We start from the raw sequence: 24,123 nt of genomic DNA, 5'->3' as shown, positions 1-24,123 counted from the left end.
AACGCACCAACATTTCTGCTAGGCAACGGGAGAATTAGGTGACGAAATCCATGCGTAAATCGTAACGGGCACTGGACCGATTTTCTGGCCACACACATATCCTTCTTGCGACGGTGTCCATAATGCGAGGGTACCCTCCAATAATTGACGTGCGGCTGTTCAATTGGCTTGCGCACACTAAAATGCACAGGGCCGCCAGAACCATTTACGGCTGGTTAGCCAATATATTTATAGTGCAAGTGAGCGAGACTCCATTTATTTATTAAAAATACTTTTAGGGCCCGAACGCAATCCAGAAAGGAGCGGGAAAAACAATAGTTACGCACGGCATCAATCGCACGATTATCGCAACAAAAGAACAGACTTCTACTGCAATGCACAATAGCCTAGATCACAAAACGTGAGGACGTTGGAGGATTATCAACACTGGTGCTTGTTGCTAGCGTCTTGCAAGGAGGCGCGTGGACGTGGATAACAAAATCAATATGAAGCAGTGCGTGAAATGCGTGGTAAGTCTTGCTGTGCTCGTGTGTGGCATGACTTCTGAGGTCAGGCTTCCTTTGTTTCCACATCGGGGCACGGCGTAAGAGCATCAGCAGTTACAAGAAAGCAGGTTCTTTTAGCCACGATATATGCGGCCAAAATGTATATCTCCCCTTAAGGTGACTATAGCACTACGTGCGGCAGACGTTCATCTCTTTGGTGATCGGCACCCAAGCATCGTCATCACTGCGTTGTGTGCAGCGCCGCCTACGCACGGATCCTTGCCTTTATAAGCGACTGCGCTGGAACGGTGGTCATCACTTCGACAGCAGTGGCTACGGCTTAAGGATTGCCCCTAACTATCCTCTGTATACTTCTACTGGCTGGTGCATCAAATTTTCCATATAGCTCACAAGTTTCTGCCGTCACCACTGCTGCCCTTTTTTGCCTTGTGTGTTTTGATCTGCATAACTCAAGATGCCAACAAATTCCGAGTTGGCAAAAGAAGTCGACCTTCTCCGTTCTGAAGTCGCAGAAATGCGTCAAAGTCTCAGTGTGTTTAATGAATTGTATGATTCTATTAAAAAAAATGAGAGCCTTTCCCAAGAAAATAAGTCCTTGAGTGACGAAAACAAGTCTCTGTTTGAAAGTAACAAGAGCCTTACACAACGAGTAGCTGACCTTGAGCAGTATTCACGCCAAAATAATGTAGAAATTAAGGGAATCCCGAAGTCTGAAGGCGAGAGTTGTTTGACAATCGTGCAGACTTCAGGTGACAAGATGGGATGCCCCGTGGCTGCTATGGATATTGACATTGTTCACCGCGTGCCTGCCAAACAAGGAACAAACATTATAGCGCGGTTCTGCTCGCGAACGAAAAAAGCTGAATTTGCTTCCAGAGCTCGGAAGGCGAGGCTCACAACAGTTGCAATAGTACTCTCACAGAAGCCACCGACATCCATTTTCGTAAATGATCACCTCACACCCGACAACTGAAGAAGTCTAAAGGATGGAAGTTCCTGTGGACCGATAACTGTACTATCAAGGCCAGGAAGGCAGATGATACCCGTGTTCATCGGATATCTAGTGTGAAAGATTTGTCAGTCCTCAAGTAATGAAACATATCGTTTGTGTGCTTGCATTATTGTTTCAATCATCATGGATGAATCGGTTTTTTCCCTCGATGAAGCCAAAACTATATGCTGAAGAAAAAACAACCCACATTATCCTTAATGCATTTAAACATACGCAGTATTCGTAAGCATCATGATGATCTCATCGCTCTTCTTTCCATTTTGGATAATGGTTTTTCTTTTATATGTCTTTCTGAAACGTGGTTATCATCCCATGACGGGAATATATACGGTCTTTCAGGTTACACGTCTGAATATTGCCATCGCGAAGGTTATCGTACTGGCGGTTCAGCCATTTTAGTGAAATCAGCATTGTCACACAAACGTCGTCATGACCTTTTTTTTTCGTCATTGTCTGTGTTAATCAGTATGGTTAGAAATCGAGAATACTAATATGCAGCTGCCCTCCAAGCGTAACATCATAATTGCGTGCATTTATCGTTCACCCTCATCCTCTTACATCGAGTTTTGTAGAGAACTTGAGCCGTTGCTAAACATACTGATTGATGAAAGCAAGGATATTGTGATATGTGGGGATATTAACATCAACATTATCGACCCTAATAGTCAGTCTTGCTCCGAGTATTTACGCACTTATCTCAGCTGCGGTCTCTCATCACTAATTTCTGTTCCTACTAGGTGTGAAATTGGTGGGGCCAATACTTCAATTGACCATCTACTTTCTAGCCTACCTACAGATCATAGCACTGCTGGAATTGTGGAATATACAGCAACAGATCATTACCCTACTCTTTTTTGCATAGGTCCTTTAACACGTCCTCAACCAAGAAAATATGTCAAGACTTTATTCGATTCTAAGAAATTCATTCATATGGTTCGTGCGATTGACTGGGCTGACGTGCTTGAAGAAGAATGCGGTAATAAGGCTTTTGAATGTTTCTCTGCAAAAATATCATAATGTTCTAATTTATGCACAAGTATCACAACTATCACGCGATGGTTTAGTTCGCCAAGGAAGTCTTTGATTAGTGATTCGTTCGCGGTCTATCAAAAAAAGAGATAATCTTCGTAAGAAACTTAAAGTCCAGCCGTTTAATAATACCTTGCGGTCGCGCTTCAACACGTATTCGATTGTTCTAACAGCCACTTTAAAAGATGCCAAGCGTAAATAGTGCGAAAATAAAATAGGGAAAAACGGAAGTGACACTAGACGGAACTGGCAGCTAATTAAGGAATTCCTGAACGTCAGTACAACTAAAAATAGCATATTGTGTGTAAACCACAATACTACTAATATTATTGGCCCTCAAGATATTGCTAATGCTTTCAGTGATCATTTCAGTGTTACAGGCACCGATGAGCCTAATTCGACGTTAGTTAGTCTTTCACGATGTTTTCATTCCTTTTACTTATTCCCAACAACGTCGCAAGAAGTATGTAATATCATCATATCTCTTAAAACAACTGGTCCAGGTCTTGAACTTATACACCCATCAAGCATTAGGCTTGCGTGTATCTAGTCTAATAAACATCTAATGCATCTAATAAACAAATTATTTAAAGATGGGATCTTCCCTAATAGCCTCAAAATAGGTAAAGTTATTCCTGTGTTTAAAAAAGGTGACCATTAGTGCATGAGTAATTATTGTCCTATCTGCATTTTGTCTTTCTTTAGTAAAGTGATCGAAAAGCTAATCTGCAATCGTCTAAGTAAATACCTGTCCAAATTTAATCTTTTAACAAATGATCAATTTGGTTTCCGCGAGGATCTGTCTACTGAACTAGCGCTTATTACGTTTAATGAAAGGGTTAAATTAGCCATCGACCAAGGCCTTTTAGTCGGCGCTCTTTTTATTGATTTCACGAAGGCATTTGACTCCATCGACCACCGCATTCTTTTAGGCAAACTTGAATCTTACAGCATTTCTGGGCCGCCTTTAGAATTAATTCGTAACCATTTGACAGATCATGACAGTCCAAGTTGATGGTGTTCTTTCTTCATCAAAAATTATAAATATAGGTGTTCCTCAAGGATCAATACTTGGGCCGCTTTTATTTCTTATATTCATCAATGACTTGCCGCAAATATTAACACATGCGCATTGCCTTCTTTATGCTGATGACACCACCATTTTCACATCCGATAAAAGTTCTGGTGCAGAGCAGGGTAAACTTAACGCAGACTTAGCAAATGTTCATTCCTGGTGCGTAAAGAATAAGCTAACAATCAGTCCATCTAAGACAACGTTTATGATATTCCATTCCTCAAGAAAATTGCTGATTCATTATATTGCAGTTTCCTTAAATAATGATGTAATTGCCAGATCCCCGTGTACTAAATTTCTTGGTGTTGTAGATGAGAAATTAAATTTCTACTGCCTTACTCAATCGCTTATTAAAAAAATCTCATTTGTTATTCACATCATCATAAAAACTCGTTCTTACTTTCATTGAAACATCCTCATGTCTTTATATTACGCGTACATACATAGTCACATTTCATACTGCCTTTCAGCTTGGGGTATACATATGACACACATCTTCATCAGCTTGAAATTTTGCAAAAGTAAGCATTACGATTAATTACATTTCAGCCGCATACATCTCCCTCTGCTCCCATATTCAGTTCCCTAAATGCTTTACCTTTGCGCATGTTGTTCAATCATATGGTGCTACTACTAATATTTCGTCTCATAAATACCGAACTCAATATTCCGGGTTTTTCTTACTCCAGCCTCATTAATAACAATAATACAAGATTTTCAAAACAACTTAATCTACTTCTTCCTAAAGTTAGAACAAATTATGGGAAATTTACCATTGCATTTTCAGGAATTTCACTTTGGAATTCATTACCATCAGATATTAAGTTATCTTCATTATTATCATTCAAACGTAGAACTATGGAGCATTTCATTAGCATTTTGTCACACAAATAGAATTCATTACGTTTTTTTTTACAGCACACTTTCAAAATGTACCATTGCCTATTTCTTAAGTGTTTGAATTTTGCCTTTATTTGATGCTTGTTTGCATTGTCCGTTGCACGTGACATTTTTCCTTGTTTGAATTTATGTGAATTTGTAATTTTTTCCATTTGACTTTTTAAATATCTCATTTTATCATTTGTGATTATAATAATAATTCTTTTATTTATGAATAGTGTTCCCTTCTATTATGGACGCACTAGAAATTATATAAAATATGTGACTCACTCTTTGCCGAGATTCTTGTAACCCCCATTTTGTTTTTGTTAGGAGGTCCCCCTGACAGTTTTTACTTCGGGACCTCCGAATGTGCAATTATATGTCTACGTTCTTGTATTTTTTTATTTTGTCAAATAAATCAAATAAAATATGCCAATGCAACCGTGAGCGAAAACGCAAAGTACGCAGCGACCCGTTGCCAGTGCGTACAATTATGAGCAAGAATGGCCTGTCGGTATGGCGTTGTTAAAAGGAGACACGGAAGGCTGCAAACAGACTTAACTTTATTGCGTGCAGTGGGCTGACTTGAAACGGTCTCGCCTGTACACACGCGATAGTTTAGATAATCAGCACGTGTTCATACAGCGAACGGCAGGTTTTCTAGACAATTTCCTCTCTATGTGCAACTCTTTTAACAGGCGTAAGGGAACAAAAGAAAAAGGCAGGAACCTCACGATCATAAACCGCAAAAATTAGTTATTTACGCCGAGAACATCAAAGAATCAAAATGTAGCAAGAAAGTTTGAAGTTGTTTTTACCACAAATGATATCACTTCTCCGGTATTTATATGCCAGAAAAGAACTTCTCTGAAAGACGAGTAAATTGTTGCTCTAAGGTTTAAAAGAATCAAACACTAAGCGGTAGATGTGCACACACAAAAATCAATTTCATTGGAGGTAACATGCACGGGGCACGAGCGCCCGAGGCGCCATCTTGAAAAGCGTACAGTAAAACAAGGAATCGCACGTGTTCAAAAATTTTTGATTTATGCGCAACGCAGCAAATGTGCCGTTTATACAGGACCCCACCCCATTCTTAACCACTGAATGGCTTCCACTGCGGTTCGAGCAAGACTACTCGTGCACAGAATTCGGTGCGGGATAGATTAACTCTTGCGAGTTTTCGAGTTCCAACAAGAAAGCTTTCTCAAATTTCATTTGGGCTTGTATATGGGTCACCTATGTATCTCTTCTCAGCAAAAAAAAAAAAAAAATGTCCCCAGAAAAGCTGCTATAGCTGGAATATGACTTAAAGCAGCGCGAAGAGACAACAAGAAAAGAAACACCACAAGAGAAGCGTTGACTGGTAACTGAATTTTATTTCAGAAAGCTGCATACTCCGTCAAAAAAAGAAAAGCAAGAACCAAATAGCATGCGAACTATTAGTACAGGCACTCTTGTCTATTGCATAGGCTACGCAATGCCGCGCTGACACGCTTGTCTTCTGCCTTTGGTGCTCTTCTTGCTTTTTTGGTCGGTTTTAATAGCATTTCGAATAGACCAGTCTCTTCGCGCTGCTTGAATTCAAAGTAAGCCAACTCGACTAAACAAAGTTACTCTCACCGCACACCTTTGAAGACGGCACGACACGTGACCTTTATGCACGGTGCGGTATGTACTCCTGTTGCTTCAAACAAAGTTCACTTTTACGTTCTCTTCATGTCCCGCCTGCGCGATTTTACACGGTGCTGTTTTTAGGATGCCATTGAAACGCGAGCGCTCTTTGCGCGAACGAACACCTCAGAGAAAGTCCAAATTTAATGAAGGCCAGCGTAGGCGACAAGCCAGATGGCCGACGACAAAGAAGGTGCCATCGATAATCGCTCTGCACTCGCCATTCTAGTTCCTTGATGATGGTACCCACCTAGTGTCTGATAATCCGTGTTAATCTTTCGCCACATCCGGCTCCTTCATGACTTGGGTGTGCATAGAGCTTGACGGTGAGCGCTTCATGTGTCTGGTGTTATTGGTGATTTTCAGTCGCGAAATTGCCGGCACAATAAATGCGTCCCCCCCCCCCCCCCCTGGCCCCCTCCTCGAGTAAGGCGTCTGGCAAGCTCACCTGCGTCATGAGCCTGTCGGCACCAGTTCCTTCTTCGTCCTTGAAGACAATATCCGCATTGTAATTGGGCACGAGGTCTCTGAACCGTTTGTGACCGCGGTCCACGCGTCCTTCGGGCAGTCCGCTAGCCGCAAGCATGTTCTCGGGTACGTTGGGCACGTGCTGCTTGAACACCAGCGGCGTCAGCTTGCGCGGACTGCGCCGGCGGCCGCCGCCGGGTCCCGGAGAACAACTTCGCACCGCGCACGGCAGCAGCAGCAGCAGCAGCAGCGCGTAGCAGCACCGGACCAAGCCGGGGGGGTCGCGCATCCTCAGATCCGCCTGCGGAGGAGCACCATCGTCGCACGCGCGACTCGGATCCTTCGGCGGTGCCGCGCGCTGCGCTCCGACGGACGCGCTCGCATTGGCTGGCACAAGCTCCACCTTCGGCGTCACGTGACATGGGCGCCCACTTCCGGTACAGCACGAAGGGACCGCCCTGCTCCTCGCCCCCCACGAAGCGGCGCCCATCGTCGGCCTCTCCCCGTCGCTTCGCTCATGCACTACGCTCGCTTCCGGATAGCCAAAGGTGCACTCAATTTTCCGCTTCCACAAGCGTAGCCGAGGTGCCAAGCATAGCCAAGGGGAGGGAAGAGTCGAAATCCTTCCCGAAATTTTCTGTCTTCGTTAAGTCTTCGTTAGCGTTCCTCACCAAGGAACTTGCGTTTTTCTTTTTACGTGAATGGTGGCAACTGTAGGAGTGCTGTTATTGGGATATATATATAATATATATATATATATATATATATATATATATATATATATATATATATATATATATATATATATATATCAGACAGGCACCAAGGCGCATAGGAAGTCCCAAGGTAACATTGCTATGCAAATTAGTGTGTGTGGGGGGGGGGGGGCACCTTCATCAGTGCAAGCGTGAATAATGCGCATAGTTGTGCTCGTAAATATGGAAAACAGAAATGAGGTGTACCTCACAGGTACACGTTTAATGCAACTTGACTTGGGAATCATAGAACTACATCAGCTGGACACGTGTGGGAAAGAAACGCAGGAAGGACAGTGCTAAGGAGTGAAAAACAAGCCAAAATATTACAGTAAAGATATGTGAGTTAACTCTCGAAGAATGATAGAGAGATCTTTATTTGCGAGGCACTTCCTTCGTTTTCTACTCTACCAAGTGAACGTCAGAAAGCGATCTGTGAAGCTGCGCAAAATGCATGCGCAACAATGCGCCGCGGTTCTAGGCGTACCGCGCCCAACGCGGAATGTTAGAGCGACACTCACATAAGAACCACCCTGTCACGTATGTTCTGGACCAAATAAAGTTGTTTCACCTAATAAAGTTGTTTAACATGCGGAATATTTCTCTTTTTCCGCTGGAGTTTTCTCTACTTTTCTTTTGAAATAAAACTATTTTTATTAATAAATATTTTAACAAGCAGCAGGTTAATTTGTTAAATTTTACTTTCCTTCATGTTGAGCTGTTGCCTCGGCTGACTCCCTTAGTGAATCACTTAATTTCTCAACTTCTTGCGAGTCTTGTTTGCGGTTGCCAGTTTTGTACAAAAAAGTGCTCTACATTTATGAGGACGAGGTAAAGAGTGTCATTCACACTACTCCAGGGGTGTATTGTATGATTTTATTATTTTCAATTTCATCTGACCAAGGCCCCGAGTATCTACGAGTGTTGTTGCGAGCCGTGCCTCGAGTAAATAATGAAGCAAAACGAGCAGTTTCTCCTGCTGCGGACAGCATTCCCACTCTCGTCCTGAAGCCTCGTGCAAGCGCTACTTTCCCTGCACGTCTTGCACACTGTAAGAAAAAGTTAGCCGAGATTGGGCTTACTTTTAGTCCTCGCAGTTGCACCTCGCCGCACCAAAGGTCGGTCCACTCAAACGCTCCATTCGGATGAACTTTTTATCCCAGGGATGATTTTCTACAGTTACTCTCCGCAAGGCAATACTTTTTTCGCGTGTTTCTTTCCGCGGTGAGCAACAATTGCCACAGAAAAGAGCACGCAAAAGAATATTTAGTCATGCGTGTGTCACAAAGTGCGACAACGAAAGACAAAAGTGAGACAATGAAACATTTTATTTTTTCTATACATATGAAGTTTCTGCTTTCTTTCATTGAATTCACTACAAAATGTCCAATACAGGTTCAGCCGCGTAGTCATATCTCGTACAGTCCTTTCTGTGAAGCTGCTCCAACGGAAGCGATAGATGGCAGGCGTTGTACGCGCCAGGGCACACAGCATTCTGCTCGTTGTGGGCAACGGCTGCATCCTGAAAAGCACAAAACTATTGCAAATATTTAGTCACGTGACAGCGGGGTTGAAGACGCACGCACTGTGCAAATACGTGCAAGGTGAACTAAAACACGTCTCAAACACGGCACGCAAATGATTTTACCTCTGCGAAGCACAAAAATATTGCAAATAATCTGCGACACGTCACAGAAGGGATGAAGACGCACGTACATGGCAAATACGTGCAAGGTGAAATCAGAATCAGAAATCGTTTTATTTAGTCATCGAATCAATTACAAAATTTGTGTATACAGAAGGAGGTCCCATAGTGAGAGACTGAATCGGGACCTCCTACAGTAGCGAATATAGAAAAAATTAATTGATGCAGCAAACAGTGGTACAGAAAACAGGTAATAAAATACATCGCAGGTAAAAAAGAAAAAAAAGGAGTTCTACTTAAGAAAATCATTAGCAGAAAGCAGCAACGAAAACTGAAATTAGACAACATAAAAAATAGAGGTAATTCAACTCTCCTAAACAGTTTTCAGATAATTACCATGGTGAAAGATAATAAAAAATAAACCACGAAAAAGAAAACTAAACATAGACATCTGATATCAGCAATGTAGGATGATGATGCGATGCTGCGTTAACATTAGGTTGTGAGAAGGCTCGAAAGGGAGCGGGAGTAATAGAAGTGACTAAAACTATCCAGAATATGGAATGCATGAGAGGAAAGTTTTCATATCTTTTTTTGAATATGCCGATTGATTTCGAGGTTTTTATTCCTGAAGGTATAGTATTCCAGAGATACATTCCAGTGAAGTGGGCTGTTTGTTTGCCTTAGTTAGTATTAACTACAGGTAAGATAAAATTGTGATTTTGTGCAAACCTTGTCAAGTTTGTATTCTCAAGACTTGATGGAGGGATTATAAACAACGGGAGCTGATTTCTTATTTGCTTGAAAACTAGTATTCCTAGATTATATTTGAAAGTGTTCTCGATTGTTAGGGTGTTGTTGGAATGCAGGAGTGCTTTAGCATCACTGCGATAATGACTGTGGGTAAGTATTCTACTAGAGTGATTTTGCATAGTTTGAAGGGAGACGAGATGACTGCTGTAGGTATTGCCCCAAGATGTGATACAGTAATTAATATGAGAATGAATAAAAGCGTAGTACAATGAAAGTAATGTGCGTTTAGAAAATATATCGCGGGATTTAATTAGAACACGTATGCCGTAAGCAATTTTTTTTCGCAGGTATGCAACATGCGAATGAAATTTCAAATGACGGTTCAGTTTATTTCCCAAGAAGGTCGCCGCATCGTCTGCTTCAATTGCGAATTGATTTAGAAATATTGGCGGGATATAATTATGTTCACGTTGGTGAGAGTGGAAAACAACGAATTTCCTTTTAGTGGGATTTATTTGTAATTTATTATGGATACACCAAGCAGCCAAGCCTGAAAGGTCATGATTTAGTTTTTGTGTCAGAGATTGGAGGCATTTATCAGTGTTAACAATTGTTGTGTCGTCTGCATACAGTAAGCATTCTGAACTGGTAAGGCAAGATGGCAAATCATTTATGTAAATATTGAAAAGAAGTGGGCTGAGAATAGAACCTTGAGGTACTTTTATATTTGTTACTTTAAGTATAGATTTATGACCTAATAGAATGACAACTTGGCTTCTATTGAGTAGGTAGTTTTTTATTAATAATAGTGCAGGACCAGTTACGCCTATTGCTTCAAGCTGCATAAAAAGAATGGGGTGGTTGATAGTGTCGAATGCTTAAATAAAAACACACGTCTCAAATATGGTATGTAAATAATTTCCCCGTGATGTCATACGTCAACAAAGACGCATTTCAAGCCACACAGCGCAACAAACACTTCAAGTGCGGCAGCCACAACCATCACGCCGAGCGCCGCCAACCACCGTGCCCCAACGAGCCGGTGAGTTTTTTGCGAGCGGCGTCGTACAGCTCGAGCAAACCCGTCAGCCGCCGCAGCCGCCAGCGAAACTCGAGCAGAACAGCGTGCGAACGCGAAGCCGACGCCACGAACGGCGCCAGGCTGCTTGCGAGCGAGCGAAGGGGATGCCGGCGATAACGGCGTCCAATTTCCACCAAATTCCCCGAGCGCACACCAGTACAGCGAGCGAAAGCGGGGTCGGCGCCTCGAACGGCGGCGGACTGCTTGCGAGCGAGCGTCGTGGAAGCCGAAGGTCATGGCGACCAATTTCCGCAGAGTTCCGAAGCGCAGCTAAAGTCGGCTAGCTGAAGCACCCGCCAACCCATGCCGGTGCATTTCAAGCGCGCGGCAAACAATCGAGCTCGTTGCTACCGCACAGCGTTTTGGACGAGTCGCAAAACAGCGGCGAGGCCTCTGCCTACACTCTAAAAACTGGTAAGCGTATCGCAAGAGTAAGAAAGCCGAGTTACTCTTCAGAGCGTTCTCTTACTCTCGCAAAGCATCGCATAGAGTGAAATGCACGTTCACTCTGTACGAAAGGAGAGAGTGAAATGTGCTTATACTCTACCTCCATCTGAGAGAGTGGAATGCCGTATACTCTTCTGGCATGACAGAGTAGAACGCAGTTATACTCCTGCTCCTCATATATAGTATATGTCGATGTGCCGGCATACCGCGAGCGATGACCACTCATTATTAAGCACACGCATATACAGTAGAGAGCACTGCATTCGTCGCGGGGCTGGATGCAATTAATAAAAAAAAAAGCAGCGTTTCCAGCGCCTCCCAGTGCTTTTCAGTGTACTGGAATGCACTGGAATCCAGCACCTCCCAGTGCTTTTCAGTGTACAGGAAGACACTGGAATAAAGCCTAATATCCGCGTTTTTAGCTTTGGATTTGTGCAGTTAAATAAGCGAATGTCACCTCATCGAGTCGGTCGACGATCGAAACTACATTCGAAAGGTTTTTAAGTTCTTCGTATTTCAGTATCAACGTTTTTCGCTCGAACGTCGCGCACGGAGTACACTGCCCTAAGCTAAATGGTCCGTACGGCTAGAGTGCGCTATTACGGCTGTAGTCGCGGAACGTGAACAATAATGACCGAAAATATCTCCAAGGGCGTGACGGAAACTGAAGTGTTCAATGTGCAGTTCAGAAGCACAGCGTTTTCTACACAGAAATGACTAACCGCTTAGCTGGTCAATGCGAATGCCGCACATATCCTCGGTTACGCTAATGTTGTTTGCTGCGAAACAGGCCGGATTGACGTTCTGATACCGGGAAGCACAAAACAAACAAATGAACTATCTTGTGTTTGGTTGTCGCATGTACGGAGACACTCAAACTGGCGTTTCTAAATAAGAAAATGAAGACAGATCACCGATATGGTCATTGCAATCAGTGACAACATGAAAGAAAAAGGACGTGTTCGTCGTCTCCGAGTGTGGCGTTGTGGTAGCGCGTCGGACTCGCAATCTGAGGCTCGCTGGTTCGAATCTCACTTGCACGTCTTTTTTTTTCTCACGTCTTTTTTTTTTGTCGCAGTGCTCGTTATTATGTCATCATTACGATCTACGCATGAATAAATTCTCAAATGCAATTTTAAGGCCCTATTTCGCCCGGGTTCTGCTATTTATTTCTTGAGGTGTACTACTACTCCTTTCGGAGGGGTCCGGCTACTCTGCTTCGGAAAGAGTTATGTTACTCTGTTGAAGTGGAGCACTATAACCCTCTCAGGGGGCATTATTATACTCTGCCTCAAGAAGAGGTGATTTACTCTGGAAAAGAGAGTTAAATATGGGACAAGAATATACTCTCCCAAAGAGAGTGCCCAGCACTGTCTTAGTTCTTAGAGTGTAATATTGCTAATATCGCGAGCGCGCAGCTCATCACCACGGCGAATCATCGGTGAACGTACATCCGGGCAGGCGACGACAACGCCGGCCAATATCAGGCGGTCACAAAGCACAGGCGAGCTCACGCCCAAGCCGGTCCTCGCGGTACATTTCATGCGCGCGATATACAACACGATCGAGTCCGTTACCGATAATCGCGATCAGTTTCGCGCACGCGATATGTACGGCAGAATAAAGAGCGATCACTTACTTGTGAAAGAATTCAGCGCCGATTTGTGCCCCGAGTCAGATTGAAGTCATGGATGCGATAGGCCTACTGTCTTCTCGGCCGCCATTCCTAGCCGGTGGCGACGCAGTGCAGTGACTACACCGGAGATACACAGCGCGGCGTCGCGACATGTCGAGAGCAGCTCCAGACTTCGTGGGTGTGGCGAAACGTAAAAGCAGCACGACACACTCATCCACGCATACGTGTGTATCAAAGGCAGCGAGCCGTAGTTCCTAGATCGGCGAACTCCGAGCGCGACACAACCAGCAACACGCCAGCGCGAACACAAGTTGGAAGACTGGCCCGAGCGAGGAGGACGGTTAGTGCCCTTGACAACGGTTTGCACACGGAACGTATCCATGCACACATCTCCCGCGCCCTTCATCCCTTTGCAGACTAACTCGTTTGCACACGGCACGCATCCCTCTCCGCTTGCTCCTACGACGGTCTAACCGCTCATCGCGCGCGCCTATTGGGCTCCGTTACTCCTCGTTCGGGTAATTTTGCCTTAGAGTGTACGCTATTCAAACGTACAGCACGAAGGCCGGCGCGTCCGTCGGCGCGCCGCGCCCCTGCTGCAGCCGGCGGGAGATGCGACATGCTGCATTCCACGCCGGCGACGTTACCCAAAGAACAGTGTACCCAAAGACCCCGACTTCACGGTGTCTGCACACTAAACAAAAATAACCAGTAACGGGAGTAAACTGCTTGTCCTCTAGCGCACTACCTTTTCTGGGTTGTTTTTTACACGTACCAGTCGCGGTAAAAGTTTACTCTCACGATAACCGAGATTTTGAATGCAGAAACGGTAGAAATTATTTACCCCGGTGAAGTTTTCAGTGAGTATAGTAAGAGTAATTTTTTACTGCCTTTACAATGTTTTTCCGGCGATTTCTGAGAGGTATTTCTCGGTCAACAGTTTCTTGTGGCTGCTGTAGAGTATTTATTTACTCCCCTAACTCGGTTCTCGCGGCAATTTCTGGTAGTTGAAAAAAAAGGAGCGCGACTGCACCATGATACATCGAAATTTGAATTTAATCAACGTAGAAAACACCGTATACATGACATATATGGAGACAGCGCCTCCTCTATTTTTCTGTGCCTGGGCGAAGGAGCGGAGCGCAATGGGAACCGACCGTGGGCGTTAGTCCGGCTTTTAGCCGCCGGGCGCCGCCACCGTAGTAGACCAGCCATCGCGTCGTCGCTCGCGGAAACAAATGCCGTCGCTGCATTCGAAGCTGCTATATGGTTCAGTTTTCGGATGTATTCGCGTTGTTTAAAGTATAACGAAAACTTGTAAACTGGAATCATGACGCACTTGTCGTTCTAGGCAACCAGCCCATTTCGAAGGTGTGTGTCTTTCGCGGCTATTTGATCGAGACGCTCGCGCGTCGTCTGCTAGCCCGATTCCAGAGAGCGCATGCCAGTGATGCGCGCAAAATTGTTTTGTCACCGTTATGTTCCCTTGACTCAGAGTCGGTTTTTGACTATCTGAAAGTCGATTTTCGAAAGGAGCATTTGCCAAGAGCTAATACTGAAAGTTTGGGCGCTTAAAGTTCCCCGATGCGTGCTACCGTCTACTGGTGTAGCACACTATGCGCAAGCCATGAGTTCGTGCGCTAAATAGCATGAAATGTCACTAAGCTGCTTCCAGTGACAATGTACATAATGATCGTCGGTTGTTTCGCGGTAGCGCATGTAGTGTCTATGGGCTCCGATTATTCAACTTCGGGACCTAATGTCAGCGCTGCACGCACGTGGTGGCGATCGCGAGGCAGCGTTGATACTGGTAGTAGTACATGCATTGGTTGACTGTTCGGACTCAACACGGTCACGTTTAGGGATACTTGCCATGCTTGATTCAGTTGTTACGTTGGGCTGCAAACGTGAAGGGTAGTCTGCAAAGACGCTGCTGCATCCTTTTTAAGCCGCCGCTTCTTATATTCTATGAAATCTTCGGGTCGTAGACGACGGCTACATATTCTAGTGTTGTTTGATGATGCATTAGGAGACCAATTATCCCGCCTAATTACTGCAAGCCACCTCTACCGAACACCAGCGGCAGCTGGAATTTCATGGAACGACAGCCGAACAGTGTATCAAGGCGAAAGCCTTAGATGCCTCATCAAACGCGAAAACTGACCGTCGGCGGCGTCAGCACGACTGATGCAAAAAATAAGTACGTTATGACGTCATCATATGACGTCACAGATAATAAAATTTTGTGGCATCGTCGTGACGTCATATAACGTGACGTCGTCATATTGCATCTTCGGTTGGTCAAAATGGGCCGATCACGGAGGCAGTGCATGCGTCCGCTGATGTGCGGAAAGTTTGCACTGCCTCCGATCCTTGAGGCTATAAGAAAACCACGTTAGGCACAGAAATATCTCGGAGGGATGCAGGGAATGTTCAATATATTGACTGGAAGAAAAAATCACACCATCTCCCGCTAAAGGGCACCATGAGGCGATGCGAAGCGGCGTTTAGGCATGTAGATAGAGTCCGCGTTTCAGGGGGGAGTGGAGAGGGGAAGGGAGAGAGCAAAGGAGGGAGGGGAAGTGGAGAAGGGGAGGAGAGAGAGGGAAGGGAGAGAGCGAAAGGGGAGAGGAGAAGTGGGGAGGGGAGATAGGGAAAGCGGAGAGGGGAAAGGGGTGGGGAAATGGGAGAGGGGGAGGGCAGGGGGAGAGGGGAAAGGGGGTGGGGAAATGGGAGAGGAAATGGGAAGTGGAGAGGGGGAGGTAAGGGGGGAGAGGAGGTGTGTGGAAAGGGCTAGCGCATGCGCAGTAAGCGTGGTCACGCCGCACACCACCACCATCACCACCGGATTGAACTGCGCTATAAGATGCTTCACATCTAAAGAAGGTGGCTTTCGCCTTTCAGTCGTCTTAGATGAATCCATACGGGACCCTTTGAGATTTTTTTTTCTTTATCAATAAAGGGAAATAAAGAAAAGGCAATCGTGATTTCTTTCAGTTCCATTTGCAGAATGGAACACAACAGTATGACATACTAAGGCATTGGGGCGGTTGCAATAGCCTGAAATAGAAAATAAAACGCGAATACTATCAAACTCGAGTGCATGTATCGAACCGGCAGCACGGCTTGACAGTCTGCCTGCGGAATACGTACAGCGGCGATGGAAAGACACGGGAATATGTGGCATCTGCTTTCTTTGCTGTTTCGCATCTATTTTCAAGTGGTTATAGCCTCGATAATTAATGAGAACACGACGTCATCCATGGCGCAATAAAAGACCATCTAGCATCTTTTTAATGCCACCACGGTAAGAGCGTGATGAAAACAGCGCACCGCTATGTTCGCGTTTCTTTCCATCCCCCTGTACCTGTGAAAGCCTGCAGAAACACAATTCGGATGCATACACGAATTCCTGAGCTTCGTGATACGCGCAGCCGTTCAGCGCCAGCTTTCCGTAGTGTACTTGCACAGTGCCACCACGCGGCAGCAGCGAGCGGACGCGGAGCGCGCGCTCGACGGCCCGAGGAGAGCGTTCGCCGAGGCACTCAAAAATAGAGGAGGCGCTGATGGAGAAAAACACATACACAAGCACATACACACACAAACACACACACACACACACACACAACCTAACCAGAATAAAACACCACTTCAACCGCCTGCTCCGCTGCACAACCGTACGCCGGCCACCCGGCATATATAGACACCGCACCTTGACCCGCCATGTAGTGCCAGTTAGATACTTATGTTTTGCTTGCTTGAACAATAAAGATTCACAGCGCACGCGTAAACTTTTAGGGTTGGCGGCAAGTCGCCACGAGTGACACCGACCTGTTAGTACAAAGCTGCCTTATCTCACCTTTTTGATTATCGAATATTCGCTGTCACTCCGTGTTGGCCGCACCCGCGTTAGCTGTGCTGACGCACAAACCCGCAAAATATACCTAAGCACACACAAACCACGGCCACTCAACAATTTTTCCATCGCGCAGCGGTGCACAAATCCAGGAACGCCGGCAAAGTAGAGCGGCGCCGCGCCTGTACCGGCTCCCTACCGACGGCGTCGCTAGGCCTTTTCGAGGAGCACGGCTATACGATGAAAGACAGCTGGCAATCTCCTGGGCAAGAGGGGGAAGCGTAGGAGAGGAGAGAGCGATACATATCACGTACTGTCGCAGCGCATTGTCTTTAGGGAGCCTTCATGTGTGCACGCCCCCTCCGTTTTTAAGACTGGTTATGGGAGAGGGGAAGGGGAAGGGGAGAGGGGTATGGGAGAGGGGGAAGGGGAGAGGGTGAGTGGAGAGGGGGAAGGGGAGAGGGGTAGAGGGCATGGGGAATGGTGAGGGGGAGTGGAGAGGAGGTGTGTGGAGAGGGTATGCGCATGCGCAGTAAGGGTGGTCACGCAGCACACCACCACCCCCACCGGACAGATACTGCCGGCTGCCGGGAGATACGCCGGACAACGGAGACGTGACAAGGTTAGACTAAGAGGAGCTACGCCCCTAAAAAACTGGAAGGGGCGCTCATCGTCGGACAAAAGCCGCCGAAGCGGGGCGAGCGGTGGGAGCTTGAGGTCAGATGGTAATAAACTCTCAAACAGTGGTTGAAAATCACGTGACAGAATACTCCTCACGTAGTAAAATTCGATTATGACATCCTTTTACTACGTTTCTCAGAGGTGGTGGTAAAACTATGTCATGTGCCACTTTTACTCCATGAGGTACTAATTTTAGAAGCAAGGGAGTTTTCAGAGGTAATGGGCCGCAAAACCCCCAGTCTCGGCTAACTTTCGCTTACAGTGTGCGTTTCTTCGTTTCTCGTGAGGAAGGCAACGAAGGGACGCCGGGCGTGTTCAACTGCGCATGCTTCAAGTCAACGCAGCGCGGCCGGCGCTGCGCGCAAGTGGGAGTATGAGTGCTCGGTTTTCGCGTCAACGTAAGGTGAGGAACCAACCAACCTGGCGTCGCGAACATTTGCTGACGCTGGTTGACGCGAACGCTGCGCTCGACTATAGGCACCGTACAGTCGAGTTTTCCAGTGCGACTGCAGCGCCAGAGCGCAAAGCCTAGCGGATAAAAAAAGCAATAATGAGACGGGGTCCGTCAAAATTGAACGCGATGCGCGCGTCTCCCTCCCTGCGCGAGTGCGCGGATTGTGGCCAGGCTACACGGGGGACGCGTGAGCGCGTCTACTTTCTGCGTGCCCCTAACGGCCAATGTCAGCGGACTTGGGACGGGCCAGTGCGAGGAACGCAGCTCCCTCTGGCCAGTGTACGGTGCTTCATAGCGAGGCGATTCCGCTGGCAAAGCAGAACAAAAAATCACGCATCATAGCAAGCTAAGGACGCACGCGATCCTCATTCCGCACAAACCACATGTGACGAGAACACATTCTTTGATCGCAACATTAGCGGACACCTGCTGCGGTGCGCCTAAACTAGTTCCTCACAGATAAGACAGAGGTCGAACAGATTGCAGTGTGACGCAATCTCGCGCACTCAATGCCTGAACTGGGCGTGCACGACAGTACGCTCGCGCGCTAACAACGAAACCCACTGCACAAACCGCGGCAGCCGCTTGGCACATTTCAAATGCAGTACTGCTCTGTTTACACCTCCTGCCAATATGTACACCACCTGCAGCATGGCTAAGCGCAGCAGCACAGCTAAATACGACGTGTACTATATAGCAACCAACGTTTCTAGAACCATTGGTTAAAAAAATGTCGCTAACTGTAATGGCTACACGAGCCGCTGTCACCGAGCACTATAGCTACAACATAATCACGTAATATCACTTCAGTAATACAGAATAGCGTTCAGTAATTATATAAAGCAGCAAGGGAACTCTCACTCACCTGATGGACGAACTGTAACAAAACGCAGTGGTTCAGTGGCAGCAGACCGTCGACGAGCAAACAACGAGGAGCGTCAGTCGGTCCAGTATGAAATTTGAATGTGTGCATTGAAGCGCGCCGAAAGCAAGGACCGCAGCATGTACAAATACGCATATTGCTTAAAACAAAATTAATTGTTACTATTGGCTTGCTTCCTAAAATATAAGCAATTTATTACTTGGTGAAGTGTATTTTTCATAGTCGTTTTTCAATTACTAAGAGACACGTGATCAATCGTCTGTAAAGTGCCGACATTAAAGACAGAAATGCTCTGTTTTTTCCAGGTACATACTGCTGCTAACGACGAATAACAGAAATTTTCTGTGTGACCACAGACTTTTTCTGTAAAGATGTCTGTGCTTTAACACATTTTTTACAGTGTCACGCAGCAATTGATACCTGTTTGTCCTTAATGCGAGTTTTAATGAGGTACATTCTCACGATGACGTGAGCGAACTGGCAAGAGCGTATTGGCGGGAGGAAAGCCTTCACAGCCCCATAATACGTGGTTTTGTGTGGCCAAATCTTGTGCGCTACAATTTTGGGTTAACCCATCCGCATGTAGTAAATGTCAGCCAGTGAGGGAAATGGTATGTTTGAATCCGACGGAGGATCGTGAGGTTTTCATCTGGCGGAGGGTAAATTCGCCGTTCATTTTTATAGATATTTGTTATATCGGTGAAGGTATTTGGTGCTTCACCAGTTAAGAGCGGGTACGAGGAACGCGCCTGCCAGTTTGTTAGACCTCAGTCGGCGCGGTGCGCCTGCTCGTTCCCAAGGTTCTCCGAGTGGGCAGGGACTCGATACTAATTCAATATTTTGTCACACTGGCAATTTCTTAGAATATTCGCCGCTCGGACGTTTATGCTCCCTTTCGAGAGAGATGGCTCTCTTCGAGTCACTTAAAATCGTTCTAGCGGAGGCACTCGTCATGGCCAAAGCAATGGCGGCCGCTTCCGCTTCTACGGAGGTGGGCGCCTATACTGAAGCGTAGTTATAATCTGTTCCCCTCCGGTCACCAAACTCATACACACTAAGGCAAAATTACCCGAAAGTGGAGTAGCGGAGCCCACTAGGCGCGCGTGATGGACGGATAGACCGTTGAAGGAACAATCAAAGAGGGGTGCGTGCCGTACCAGTTAGTCTCCAAAGGCAGCAAAGAGATCAACCACGCGGGAGATGCAGGCCGTGTGCAGAGATACGTTCCTTGTGCAAACCGTTATCAAGGGAACCAACCGTCCCAGGTAGCACACATCGTCTAGAAAGAGTAAATTTTAGGGATAAATGGGATGAAACGTAGTCTAAACCAATTTCGACTTTTTAAAAACGTCACTTATATCTGTTTTTGGTTACGTCTAGAAAACGCACTTTTGAAGGCCATCTTTGTCTGCAACGTCTTACAAAGAGTTATTTCAAGGCGTTTGTTGGTTTCTAAACCACTTTCGAGGTTTCAAAAACGTCTTGTTTATGACGTCTAGAAGACGCACTTTAAAAGATGTTTTCTCGCCTAGCAGCGGATCGCGCGCCACTTGGTCCATGCATGGACCACCGCGAATTGAAATATGCACTTGAGCCTGCGCATGCCAACTCTCATTGCGATAAAGAAAGTAACGCGCAAAAGGATAAATGCGTGTGGTGTCGTCATTTCATCAGCAATCGTGAAGACTTCAAAGTTCGTCAACCAGTAAACGTTACGTAATTTACTGTAATTTACTCGCAGCGATAACCATCTAACTTCCTAACGAAGGTCTTAGCGCTGACTGTATCCAACCGCGCGGCTTTTGCCTCTGCAATGTCCGTTAAGCTCGCCGATTTCGCATTGGCGGTCGCGCTCGCCGGTGATGCCCTCTTTTGCTACATATTGTTACGCGAGTGACGAGTCGCTTGCACGGTAGGCTGTCTAGAAGATATATTCTCAAGAGCAGCTGCAGCGCTGACCAGTCCGGCTCCGAGCTCGAGCAGCAAGCGATCTTCGTCCTCTTCGTCGGGCGCACACGCGCGTCGACAATATGCACTCTGGCAGCCTACATAGCATAACCCCCGGCGGCAAAGGCGCCGTCTCGGCGCATTTAGACGTCAACGTCATCGGGCGAGTGGTACTGCTTGAGGCGTGCGACGTGTACGATGTCGCTGGCCTGCGGGTTGGATGAAGACGACGAGGCAGCAGGAGCGATTTCATAAGTGACGGGAGTCACCGCACGAAGCACTCGGTATGGCCCTGTGTACCGAGAGAGCAGTTTGTCGGACATGCCAACGTGCCGGGTCGGATACCACAGCAGAACCAAAGAACCGGGCGAAAAGTGTACGTCGCGGTGTCGTTGATCATACCGACGGCGTTGGTTCTCTTGGGAGGTCAGAAGGCGAGTACGAGCGGCTTCGCGTGCACGAGCGGCCCGGCTGATAGCGTCCAGGGCGTATTCAGTGGTCGGAGCTGCTGGCAACGGAATGACTGTATCGAGGGGCAATGTGGGTTCGCGGCCGAACAACAGGAGAAATGGGGAGTAACCAGCCGTGTCATGGCGCGAAGAATTGTAGGCAAATGTCACGCATGGTAGAGCAAGGTCCCAGTCGGAGTGGTCTGAGGAAATTCAAAGCATGCCGGTTAGGGTGCGGTTCAGACGCTCCGTGAGGCCATTTGTTTGCGGATGGTACGACGTAGTGAGCTTGTGCCGCGTTTCACATGAACGCAGGATGTCCGCTATGACTCTGGATAGAAATGTGCGGCCACGGTCCGTGAGCAGCTGGCGTGGAGCACCATGTTGCAAGATCACGTCGCGGAGAAGGAAATCGGCGACATCTGTGGCGCAGCTTGTTGGAAGAGCTCGTGTGATGGCGCAGCGTGTGGCGTAGTCTGTGGCCACAGCTATCCACCTGTTGCCAGCAGAAGACAGGCGAAAAGGGCCGAGTAGGTCCCAGCCGACGCGAAAGAAGCATTCGGACGAATTGTCGAGTGGTTGAGGCACCCAGCCGGAAGCGTCGACGGTGTTTTGCGGCGCTGACATTTCTCAAACGCCGTGACGTATCTTCCGACGGAGCGCGCGAGACCTGGTCAATAGAAGCGACGGCGGATCCGGTCGTATGTGCGGGACACACAAAGGTGACCGGCAGTTGGAACGTTGTGAAGTTCGTGGAGTACAGCCGAGCGGAGGTGTTTGGGTACAACAAGCAGCAGGGATGGGCAGTCTGGATGAAAGTTGTGGCCGTATAGTGTACCATTCTGGAGCACGAACGAGCGATGAGATCGGTCCGAAGGTGAGGATTCGAGGCGCTCGACGATAGCCCGCAAGGATGCATCACGGTGTTGCTCGTCGGCTATGTGGGTCAGTTGGGAAACGGAGCACACGCAAGCGTCGGTGTCAGGGACGGTACGCGACTCGCCAACCGGATAGCGAGATAGGCAGTCGGGAATGTCCAGGAATTCAGGACATCGACAACTAGTGCCATCTGTTGCGTTGGCTGCTGAGTGGCAGCGTCACTGAACGGGAAACGACCTTTAAACATTTATTGTAGTGCAACGCTTCAATATACGCTTAAATCACTTCGTCCATATAATCTGGGAGTCATCGTCTCACAGTGCGAGAAGTCGTGCTTTATTCCCGTAAACTTCCTGGGTTCGAGAACCACTTTTATGTGCTATGTGAAACTCCATAGAAGAGAATTTAAAAATTTATATAAAAACAATGCGCCCTCACCTGCTTAAATCACTAAGGTGATCCAATCTCGATTAATCAATCTTCGTACCTGTGAAGTTTGGCTGATGTTGGCGAAGTTTCTGAGGTTCGACGGGAACTTTTCTGAAAAGGTGCGTTGCAGCAAAACCAACTTATAGGGGTGCATGCGCTTCATAGTGTTTCGGTGGCCCCAAAACACGTTAAAATGCCAGTGTTTTGAGCAAGTTTGTTTTTCTTGAAGCTGCTCAAGATATGAAGGGTATGAATACTGTGGAGTTCTTCAGTTGATAATTAGCAATGAGAAATCATAGGTTAATTCGAGCAGATGATCAAAAACGATAATAGGTCCTCGTAATTCAAAGCAAGTAAAAATTAACAAGATACTTTATACGCATCGAATCTTCCTCTATTGAGTATATGTAATCAAAGGTACTAATGAATTTAACAATTTATTTAAAACTTATTGGTGAAAGCGGTCAGTATACAGTCCGTTCACTGCGACTGGCACGCCACCGCGCGGCCGTCAGAGAAGGCAGTCGTTGAGAGCCCGAGCAGAAGCGAACGCTTTCCCGCGCCCGCTAGCACGCAGTTGCAGGTGTTCTGTGACGCAGTCATGAACTGCTGCGTCGTCGGTTGTACCAACAGGTACACGTCGTGCCCTGCGGGAACGACGTGTCACCGTTTCTCAACTCGTCCGTGCTTTATTGGGCAGTGGCAGAAGTGGATCACGGCTGTGCGACGAAAAAAGTTAGCTTGGTTACCGCTCCCTCCGCCGTCTCGCGTTCTGCGGTTTTGTTTTTCTTGTGCCGCTAGGATCAGTACATTTCAGCCATGACGGAACAAACTGGGAGCCCTCTCGGCACTCGAAGACATGCAGTGCACATTTCGTTGGGGGTGTGCCGTCCAAGGATGTGTCGTCCCCGTCGTACGTGCCAACGATATTTCCTGACGGGTATCGTAAGCGGTCCGTGCTTGCAGAAGATAAGTTGATAGTCAGCGCTCGTGTCGTCGTATGTGTGTCTTCTACGTCCCGTGCTTTACGTTCGCGCTGTTTCTGCAGTCATGATTTTAGTACTGGCGGAAGCGCAGCTGTTCGGTTAGAGATGCGCTAACTGGGAGTCGGTCCCCTTCCCCCGAGATGTTGAGGGACAAAAATGTCAGGTGGTCGCGGTTCTTCCCGATAGACCGATTAAAGCAGAAAGACTACGGCTGGGGTAGCCCTATGGCAATCGGCAGCTTCGAGAGGTCGTGGTCCCGAAAATGTTAAAATGGATAAAAAACAAAAAAATAACAGTGGTAAACACAGGACACAGTGCGAGGAAACGACGGGACACTCACTGTGTCCTCTGGTTACCGCTGATTTTTTATCGATTTTGAGAATGTATTAACCAGCCCAGTCCAACGCCTTGGTACCGGAAATGTTTGCGCACCTCTGCGCTAGGGCGTAGCTTGGGTTACACCAGAGTTTGCGCAAATTATAAAAGCGTGGTGAGCTCGCGCAGACGAGAGAGCCAAGTGCGCAAGCACTTTAAGTGGTTGATACTTGTAGTAAACAGCTGACCCTGTAATCATTCGGCGTTGACGAAACAAACAA

General features: G+C 46.9%; 1 protein-coding gene across 1 annotated transcript in view; it reads right to left on the bottom strand.

Moving 5' to 3' along the window:
- Nucleotides 1-6,970, bottom strand: part of LOC119394554 (indian hedgehog protein) — a 349,717-nt gene extending 342,747 nt beyond the window's left edge. The window contains exon 1 of the mRNA XM_049415828.1: nt 6,627-6,970. Coding sequence (XP_049271785.1) covers nt 6,627-6,935 — 309 coding nt within the window. The 5' untranslated portion in view covers nt 6,936-6,970. The remainder of the gene's footprint in view (nt 1-6,626) is intronic.
- Nucleotides 6,971-24,123: the final 17,153 nt, after the last annotated feature.

The sequence above is a fragment of the Rhipicephalus sanguineus genome, chromosome 5 (assembly GCF_013339695.2).
Source record: "Rhipicephalus sanguineus isolate Rsan-2018 chromosome 5, BIME_Rsan_1.4, whole genome shotgun sequence".
Classification (NCBI taxonomy): Eukaryota; Metazoa; Arthropoda; class Arachnida; order Ixodida; family Ixodidae; genus Rhipicephalus; species Rhipicephalus sanguineus.
The sequence above is the reverse complement of the archived record's forward strand: the minus strand, read 5'-3'. Positions and strand labels throughout refer to the sequence as shown.